The following is a 10,000-nucleotide window of genomic DNA, read 5'->3' on the forward strand; positions in this document are numbered from 1 at the left end:
GAGATATGACGTGGTTTGGTGAAAACCCATTGGAATGGTCCTTTCTCCGAATGTCCCAGGCTCTCAAGCCAGAGCCGTTATGTGATTAGCTAAATCAAAATCTGTCAATGTCACGTCCCGAGCGAATAAAGCAAATTCATGGCGAAACTTCCGTTACCTCCGCTACCAGGCAGCGTAGGTCGGCCTTGATCTACACGCAGTATTAGACTCTCTATATATGGGCAGCATGCATTGTGATTGGATGAGGAGGAGGATGGCCTGCTCATTGGGGACTTTGAGAATAAGCATGACATGCATACACACACACACACACACACACACACACACACACACACACACACACACACACACACACACACACACACACACACACACACACACACACACACACACACACACACACACAGACACACAGGCATGTTCTGTGTAGACTCACCATAGGAGACTTGTAGTAGCGATGGAGAATGTTTATGAAGTCTGTTATGGTCAGCATACCTACATACAACACACACACACACACACACACGAAAAAAGAAGTTGGAAATAGACACAGAGAAAAATTAACAGCTGTCTAAGGAGAGTGTGAGTAGTGTGTGAATCCAATGTTGCTATAACAAACACATGTATGCATAAACCAAGCAACAGCAGCACATTTGGTCTTTTCTGTTTTGACTTTCTGGGCGCGCTCCTGTAGCTACCACTCTCACACATCATGGTGTTCTACACCGGCAACATCACAAAAAAAGTTTGCTATTGGAGGTAAATGTATGGGTCAATGACCCATCAATGACATGACGGCACTTTTTTGTGCTCCTACGATTTGGTTAACTTGAAAAGGGCTGGTAGCTCTCTTTTTGAGGTTTTGGAAGGGAGATTTCGCTAACATTCTCTGGCCTACAACTAGCTGCCATGCGTTAAACATGAACACACACACTCACGCACGCACACACACACGTACACACGCACGTCATGCACATACACACAACGCATGTGCAAAAACAAACACACACACACACACACACACACACACACACACACACACACACACACACACACACACACACACACACACACACACACACACACACACACACACACACACACACACACACACACACACACGTGAGGGCCAGGCCATGGCCCTCTGCTATCTGTCTCTAGTAGACTATGGTATAAATAACCCAGGCAGGCAGGCAGGCAGGCAGGCAGGCAGGCAGGCAGGCAGGCAGGCAGGCAGGCAGGCAGGCAGGCAGGAAGGCAGGCAGGCAGGCAGGCAGGCAGGCAGGAAGGCAGGCAGGCAGGCAGGCAGGCAGGCAGACAGGCAGGAGAGGGCTGCTGGGGATTATCACACACAGCACTAGAGTCCAGGAGCAGGAGCGGGACTAAACTTAGACCACAGCACAGCACTGGCCAGACATGGACACACAATTGGAGCAGCACACACACACACATGCATGCACGCAGACACGTACGCATGCACGCACACGTGCACACACAGGTACACACACCCACACCACAATAGGGACTGGGAAGGCTGTCCGCACACAAACTCATGTATGACATGGAAAAATGCCTTAAAATTAAAAACATGTTTGATACAAATGAAAGGTGTTGGAATTAGACTGATGCAGAGTATAGGACATGCTGTGTTCCCTGGGACTGTGCTGTAGTGTTGTGTGGTAGTGAGAGTGTAATGAAACAAAGAAAGTTGGCGTATGCGCCTTGAACTTAGGATCGCTTGTTGCTTGGTGCGACTGCTCACCAAAAATAGTGATACTAGGACAGTCAAAAAGATGAGGCGCACACAAGGCTTGCAGGTTCAAAAAGTGTATTGTGTCCGACAAATTAACAAAAGAAGTCAACGGAAAATATCTGGAGCTACAAACGTTTCGAATCTAGTCCATTATCAATGTCTCCAGCACTGAAGGATGTTTTTGTATGGAAGATGTTTGGACAAGAAACCTGTCTAAACTACTTCAGTGAGGCTGGTCCCCAACTGCCCCTTCTCCCCAACCCCCTGGTCTCCCACTCTCAATCTCCAACCCCCTGGTCCCCAGATCCCAGCACGCCACTGCCCCTAGTCACAAACGCCCTGGTCTCCATCCCTCCTGTCCCCTATCCCCTGGTTGCCTGGCTGCAACATGATCTCTCAGAATTCTGTGGAATGGACACAAATCTTTGGGACACGAAATCCATGTCAGTTTCAAGGATTTTGCCAAAATTCTGTGCCCCTGGACACGGAATTGTTTTCTGTGATGGACACACAGACGTTCTTTTTCTTTCTCTATATTTTTTTGAGAAAAAATATTTGAAATTAGAGGAATCCTGAGAGAACACAAGACTGTGTAAACACAGAGTTGTGGGAATGCACGTCCAAAAAAAAAAAACGTGTGTCCAGAGGCACAGAATTTGTATTATTATTATTTTTTTAATTATTTTTTTTATGGGCTTTTATGCCTTTATTTGACAGGACAGTTGAAGATGGTGACAGGAAGCGAATGGGGCAGAGAGACAGGGGAGGATCGGGAAATGACCCCGGCCGGACTCGAACCGGGGTCCCCGAGGGTGGGCATGCAAGCCCAAATGTGGGGGGCTTAGCGCGCTGCGCCACAGCGCCCCCCAGAGGCACAGAAATTTTACAAAATCCGTGAAACTGATACGGACTTCGTGTCCCAAAGACCTGTGTCCATTCCACAGAATTCTGAGAGATCAGGCTGCCTGGTCCCCAACCTCTCTGGTCCCCAACCTCCCATAGTCCCAAAACTCCATAGTCCCCAACCTCCCCAGTCCCCTGGTCCCCAACCTCCCTGGTCCCCAGTCCCCTGGTCCCCAACCTCCCCAGTCCCATAGTCCCCATTCCCAACCTCCCCAACCTCCCTGGTCCCCAGTCCCCTGGTCCCCAACCTCCCTGGTCCCCAGACCCTAATCCCCAGCCTGCAGTTCCCTTTGGCATTAAGTGGTCAGGGAGTGTAACCTGAGCGTGCCTCGTCTCTCATAGCCTCTCTCCGCTCTCCCTGCGGATTGAACTTTAAAGGTTAAATGGTGAGCGGTAGCAATGTGACCTGGCCTGCTGTTTGCAGATGGACTACCGTAGCAATGTGCCCTGTCCTCCTGTCTGCAGGAGCAGTGAATGTGCCCTGTCTGCAGTAGCAATGTGTCCTGACTCACAGTCTGCAGAGAGACTACAGTTCCCATCCACCCCCACACAGGCTTCCTAAAACTCACAGCGTATACCAACAGCACAGCATATTAAGCATTGTTACTTTTCCTGCCTCCCAGAACTCCTACCGCACCAAGACACAGCATATTAGACTACTTGTGTAATCCTGGCACTCAAATGCTTTAGCCGCCACCTACTGTACATGCCAATATGCTATTGGTTATGTTGTTCGCATACTGTAATGTTTGTGTGTGTGTGTGTGTGTGTGTGTGGTGTGTGTGTGTGTGTGTGTGTGTGTGTGTGTGTGTGTGTGTGTGTGTGTGTGTGTGTGTGTGTGTGTGTGTGTGTGTGTGTGTGTGTGTGTGTGTGTGTGTGGTGTGTGTTAAATTAAATAAGTATGTTAGTAGGTGAGTCTAAGATACAGCAATGAAAGAGAACTCGAAACAGAGTATGAGAGAGAAAAAGAGAGAGATGTTTCCATACCAACAAAGCTTTGCAGCTTGCTATCCCAAAGTGGAGCAGCTCTGACGCCATTGGCTACAAGCGCAAAGAAGGCCTTCTTCACCTGAGAGAGAGAGAGAAAGAGAGAGAGAGAGAGAGAGAGAGAGAGAGAGAGAGAGAGAGAGAGAGAGAGAGAGAGAGAGAGAGAGAGAGAAAAAAAAGTGAGAGAGAATCATATTATAGGCCTACTATATTTATATCCACTAAAACACGATGCTTCAAGGATATTACTGTTTTTGGTTCAACCACCACCACCGCGTCCACCAAAGATATTTGGTTTTAATGCGCTAACTTTTGAAAGGGTAGACAGATTTGCACCACATCATCTGTGCTAATGCTCTGTGATAGGTACATAAAGTGATAAGATTTTCCAGGCCAAGGCTTTCAAAATGGCAGACTTTCAAGATTGACGACTTTTTGTTTGGCCCATTGTGATGGAGTGACCATCACTAGGGTTGTGGGTGTGGTCTGACTAAGGTTCGAGTCCCAGCTGGGCAACTCTACCCCCACTTCGCTACAAATGGTGCCATCGGAAGTGTACCCATGGTGTGTGAGCCGTAATTCCATGTGAGGGACCCCCATGATTGGTGGCGCCGGTGTGAGGGACCCCAGTGATGGGTGAAGCATTGATGACGGGGCACACTGGATGGGAGAAGCATGATGGGCAGTTGCGTGAGGCACGGGTGAGCACGGGTGCGCTTCCCGAAGGGGAAGGCAGTGTGATGGAGTGACCATCACTAGGATTGTGGGTGTGTTCTGACTAACATGCCAATGAGCCTGGCTCTTTGGTGTAGCGATCAGAGCCCCAGTTTACTACTCCAGAAGGTCTGGGTTCGAGTCCTAGCTGGGCAACTCTACCCCCCTTCGCTACACCCATACATAACTTTTAAACGGGTGCACGATTTGCACCAAATCTTGTGTGATAACAGGAACTGATTCAGTTTTGGAGGTCAACACTCTAAAGATGGCCAACTTCCAAGATGGCCGAATTTTTTGCTTGTTTGATTTTTGACATGTGGACAAATTAATAGAACATATTTGTGTACTTGTGTTCTTACACTCTATACACTGGCCACATCCTGAATGCTTCAAATAGTGAAGATGGCAGCCTTCTGTGATAAACCATGGTTGGGGGCATTTTGGGGATATACTGTACAGTACCTCTGGACGGAGGAGGCTGCATAGGTCTGGTTTGGTTTACCAATCCACCTGCCAGCAAAAGGCTACACGTGTTTTTCATTTAATATTGTCATGGCCGTGCCAAGGATTTACATTACCTTACATTACACTTTGTTAACTCTTTTATCCAAAGTGAGTTACGGTTATTTACAAGGTATTGGTTACAGTCCCAGTCTGGGATAAGGTACCTTGCTTAAGGGCACCTCAGCCATGTAGTGAGACAGGGAGTGGGAGGGCAGGCTTCTGAACCAGCAACCCTCTGATCTAAAACCTCATCCTAAAATCTCCTTAACAATTACCACAATTTCTAAGTTCAATCAGCATTTTATGATATTTAAACAAGTATACAAAGACTGTAACATTCATAGTACAAATACTATGTTGCATTATCTGGATGTTTAAAACATGAACATGATGCTTAGCTTTGATGATTCATTGGTTTGGTCACCTTTAGCCTGGTATGTTAATTGTTGATTGATGAATAACAGTAATAAATGTATAATTGCTTGCAGCACTTGTAGTGAACGTCCTCACCTGTAGAGAATTACAGTAAAAGTTTATAATTGCATAGGTTTGTCTGTCTGTCTGTCTGTCTGTCTGTTTGTCTGTCTGTCTGTCTGTCTGTTTGTCAGCAGCTAACTCAAAAAATTATGAACGGGTTTGGATGAAACTTTGTGGAGTTGTTGGGAATGACAAGAGGGGGTCCGGATCACAGTCCCCATCCAGGATTTTTTTTGAAGATTCTTCCCCAATGTGGGATATGGTGAATTTTGACATTCCAGTTTCTAGCTCCACAAAAAAGGCAGAGACTGTAACAGTCAAATGTTCTACCAAACAGCTTCCTTGGCAGAGGTCTGCACTCTTTGAGCTCCTTTCCAGTTGTGAATAAATTACAGTAAAAGATTATAATTGCATAACGATGTGTGAATGATCTCTCACCTGTAGCGTGGTGTCGAAGATGACGAGTTTGGAGCTGGTGGGAATGGCGTCATAGCAACAGTGGCTGAGCATAAAGCGCATGTAGACGTCAGCATCCAGCTCGGGGGCGGGGCCTAAGGGGGGAGAGGGGGCAAGGGGGCGGAGCACCCTGCTACAGGTCGGTCAGTCTGCAGTCACCACTACCACATGCGCACCCATAATAATGATAATATTAATAATAATAATAATAATAATAATAATAATAATGACTTAGTTTTATATAGCACCTTTCAAGTAACCCAAGGTCACTTTACAAAATGAGATAGGGCTAGCTAGGGAATAGAGGGAAGAAGAGAAGAGGGGGTAGAAGTGGGGTTGTGGGGCAGGATGGTTAAGGACCATAGGCCTCAGTGAATAAATGTGATTTCAGGTGCTTTTTGAACGTAGGCAATGTGGGGGTTTGGCGGATATGGAGAGGTGGACTGTTCCAAAGGGGTGGGGGGCAGCAACAAAAAAAAGGGTCTGTCACCAAAGGTCCATAGCCTGGCCCTGGACCAGGGAATGACAAGCTGGTCCTTGACAGAGGACCTCAGGGACCTTGATTGGGGAGTGATGCTGGATGAGATCGGAGAGGTACTGGGGAGCAAGAGCATGGGCCATGTGTACAACAAGGGTGTACACGGGCATCACATTCAGAGCCAGGCGCCTTGAGATTCCAAAACGCACAGTAGTAACAGGCAGCACACACGCTCTGTCTCATAATTAGATATAGACATTAACAGACAGGGCCATGCGACTCCACACACACACACACACACACACACACACACACACACACACACACACACACACACACACACACTGATTGCGCCTCCTTGACAATCTCCGCATAGCTACGACACACACTGTCGCCTTCCCACGCACGGTCACTATGTGTGAATGTGGAGGCTTGATATCCTGCAAAGCCAGAAGCCAAGAAAGCGTACAGCTCCTTTGCAGCACAACACTGTGTGTGTCTGCTTTCATGCGAATGTGTATGTGTGTGTGTACGTGTGCACACGAGCGTGTGTGTGCCGGTGCACACTTTATGCTTATGATGGAGAGAATGGTGTTACTGTGTTGTAGTTGCGAAGCTAATTGACTTCTCTTTTATGTCCCCTACAAACAGGGACACATGCTTGTGCAAATTTGTGTCACACACACACAAACACACACGTACGCACACACAGGTCATAAGAGATACCTGTAATCTTCATAGTAAGGCCCTCATCATGGTCCTGTAAATGACAAAATTAGGAAATAGAAGATTAACGAAGGGAGCCACTGCTTACAAGCAAAAGGATAGATTATTACTGAAACGTCCAGATTTTTGTCAGACAGAGGGGGCAACCTTACACATAGCCTAAAGCAAAAGCTTATTAACATAAATATAGGAAACAAAGACAATACTATTTTTTTCCTCACCAGCAAAAATGGCTAGTAGATGTTTATCTTACTAGCCAAACATGCATTTAGTCAGTTGGCAGGTGTTAATTTAGAGCCCTGATAATAATAATAATAATATCATTATTATTATTATTACTAATATTATTATTTTTTCATTTTTAAATATAAAGCCCCTTTCTGTAGTATACCCAAGGAGTATACTGAACAATGAAACAAAGCAACATATCAGTAGCATATACACAACCAGTCAAAAGTTTTGGGTCACCACACTTTCCTCCCACAATGCTTCTTTCTGACAGTTAAGCTAATTCCTTTTCAAGTTCAGTTCTAGTATAAAATCAGTGTATAGAGTTATTGTTCCCTGAAATTAATGCATGCAACAAATAAGCAATTTGATATTGGAAAAAGTAACTGTTGAATGGATTTACTTGTATAGACAATGCATAGAATAGACCAAAATGTATCACTAACTTTAAAGGTAGTGTCTAGTCTGGTGTACTAATCAAAGTTTAGACTCCGTTGGCATTAATAATAGCCAGTCGCGATTCTACAGATTCATTCCCGGGATGAGATGAGGTTCAGAATTGCCCATGAGCTCTATGAGCCCCATGCATGCAAAAGTTGATGTCTGCTCCTGTCAGTCCATACAATGCCGGATGATATACACATCATTTGAAAGAGGAGAATCTACACTTTCCAACGACGTATGGCACTGGCTTGCACACTAAAACATCGCTGAGACAATGGATTGTGCATTCATAAGTAGGTCCATTCTGACGGCTAGAAAATCATGCAGCTACTTTGACTTGAATTTGTGGACGAGGTGACAACTCAACAAATATCATACACCTACCATTGGAAAGGGCAGACACATTCTCTGATAAACCAAAGATATGTCTGTAGAAAAATGGACTAAAACACGTATTTCTATGTAATAAATGGGTGAAAAAGCTTGGTTAGATTTCACTCTTCTGTCCAGTTTAAACAATTCTATGGGTAATCAAACCTTTTTTCACCTGTGGCTGTTAAGTAGTTGCCATTATTCAATTTCAAGCTATTTAAAAGATGTTTGCGACTTGAATTGCAAACAAATAACTGGAAAAATGAAGGTGACCCCAAACTTTTGAACGGTAGTGTATACTACAGAGTCCTAACATTAGCACACATGCAGCAAACTGGTAGTCACAAACAACTGAGCATAGGCTACATAATAAATAAAATCACTGTACATGCACCAAAGACCCGAGATACACCAAAGTCATGAGATACAGTACAAAACGTGCACAATTACGTAAAGAAACTAATTCTCATTCTATTTTTTATATATTCTATTTTCCCTTTATCCCTGTTTAGCCTTTCTGTCTACCACAACTGACGTTGGTTTTCCACCTAAGCCATCGTCACTGCGTAAATCACTTCTTATCTTGGAGGTTGGGCGGAGCATATTGTGCATAGGCCTACAGCAAAAGGTCTGGTCATGATTGTACCGAATACATACTGTAAACAAAATGCATTTCTGTTTCACTGCTCATCCTTCATCGCTGTGTCTGCTCAGAGTCTGCTTGCTTGTACGTGTAATGTCATGATGACAAATGTCCATCAGTATACTAACATGGGGCTGTATGGGAACACAAAGCTGTGGGAACATGGTACGCTCTCGGGTAATGTGTGTGTGTGTGTGTGTGTGTGTGTGTGTGTGTGTGTGTGTGTGTGCGTGTGTGTGTGTGCGTGGGCATGCGTGTGTGCGTACAGTTCGTGCGTGCGTGCGTGTGTGTGGCAGGCAGCTATTTATACCTACGTGTATACTTATTTTCCCACAGCTCTATGCTCCTACTCCCCTGTATCAAGTCTACCACTGTTACTGAATAAAATAATACATGCTGGATCCAGACCAAAACATTCCCTCACCCTATCCTGCAAGTAAAAAATTTTTTTTGACAGAGTGTGTGTGTGTGCGTGTGCATGTGTGGTCTCTGAGGATAATTCTCTTGGTCATGGGTGAAGTGTGTCTGTGTGTGTGTGTGTGTGAAGTGAGCGAAATGTGTGTGTGTGATGAGTGTTTTGACAATGGGGGTGCAGTCAACACCACACCGAGGTCTGGAGAGCATCAGGTAGATGGTGACTGAAGTGACAGTAGAGCACACACGCACACGCACACACGCACACACGCATGCACGCACACACATACAGTTGAGGACGATATTATTAGCCCCCCTCCTGAAATTAGACATTTCTCTTGATTTCTCAGTAAGAATGACCATTATTAACCGTTTCTGTTATTCTGGAAACAAATACACTGATGGAGATAATGTTCAATGAGTTGAATTTGGATTTTTCTATTGTTATGATGAGTTTAAACAAAAAAGGGCAAAAATGACAAGGACAAAATTATTAGCCCCCTGATCATTAATAGTCAATATGGCGCCATTTATGAACCAAAACTGACAACAGGCTCTGATAAGTTGCTAACTAGGTTGGCACATGCCCCACTAGGGATTTTGGCCCATTTCTTCACTGCAAAGTGTTCTAGCTGGTCCAAATTGCATGGATGCTGAGCATAGACATTAACCACAGACTCTCAGTGGGATTGAGGACTGGACTATGAGCGGGTGATTCCAATATCATGGTTTTAGTGTCCTTGAAGAACCTCTGAACTAATCTAAATGTATGATTTGGGTTACAATGTTGTTGGAAGACCCAGCAATCCAGATTCAGACCCAGACTCCCTGTGTCTGAGGCTGAATAACAGACTAAACTTGATGCCCCACCACTGTGTGTAACTGTGGAAACTGCTTG

General features: G+C 45.1%; 1 protein-coding gene across 4 annotated transcripts in view; it reads right to left on the bottom strand.

Moving 5' to 3' along the window:
- Nucleotides 1-10,000, bottom strand: part of prkag3b (protein kinase, AMP-activated, gamma 3b non-catalytic subunit) — a 31,167-nt gene that overhangs the window by 17,189 nt on the left and 3,978 nt on the right. For 2 of the 4 annotated variants that reach the window (XR_010037209.1, XM_063213791.1), the window contains exons 2-5: nt 7,002-7,035; nt 5,780-5,892; nt 3,644-3,725; nt 437-495 (exon numbers count right to left, since the gene is read on the bottom strand). Coding sequence is in view for 1 of the 4 variants with exons in the window: in XM_063213791.1 (XP_063069861.1) it covers nt 437-495; nt 3,644-3,725; nt 5,780-5,892; nt 7,002-7,035 (288 nt within the window). In the remaining 3 variants the exon portion in view is untranslated. Of the gene's footprint in view, nt 1-436; nt 496-3,643; nt 3,726-5,779; nt 5,931-7,001; nt 7,036-10,000 lie in introns of all 4 variants that reach the window. The other 2 variants (XR_010037210.1, XR_010037211.1) reach the window with 2 other exon arrangements.

The sequence above is a fragment of the Engraulis encrasicolus genome, chromosome 13 (genome assembly GCF_034702125.1).
Source record: "Engraulis encrasicolus isolate BLACKSEA-1 chromosome 13, IST_EnEncr_1.0, whole genome shotgun sequence".
NCBI classification, from domain to species: Eukaryota; Metazoa; Chordata; class Actinopteri; order Clupeiformes; family Engraulidae; genus Engraulis; species Engraulis encrasicolus.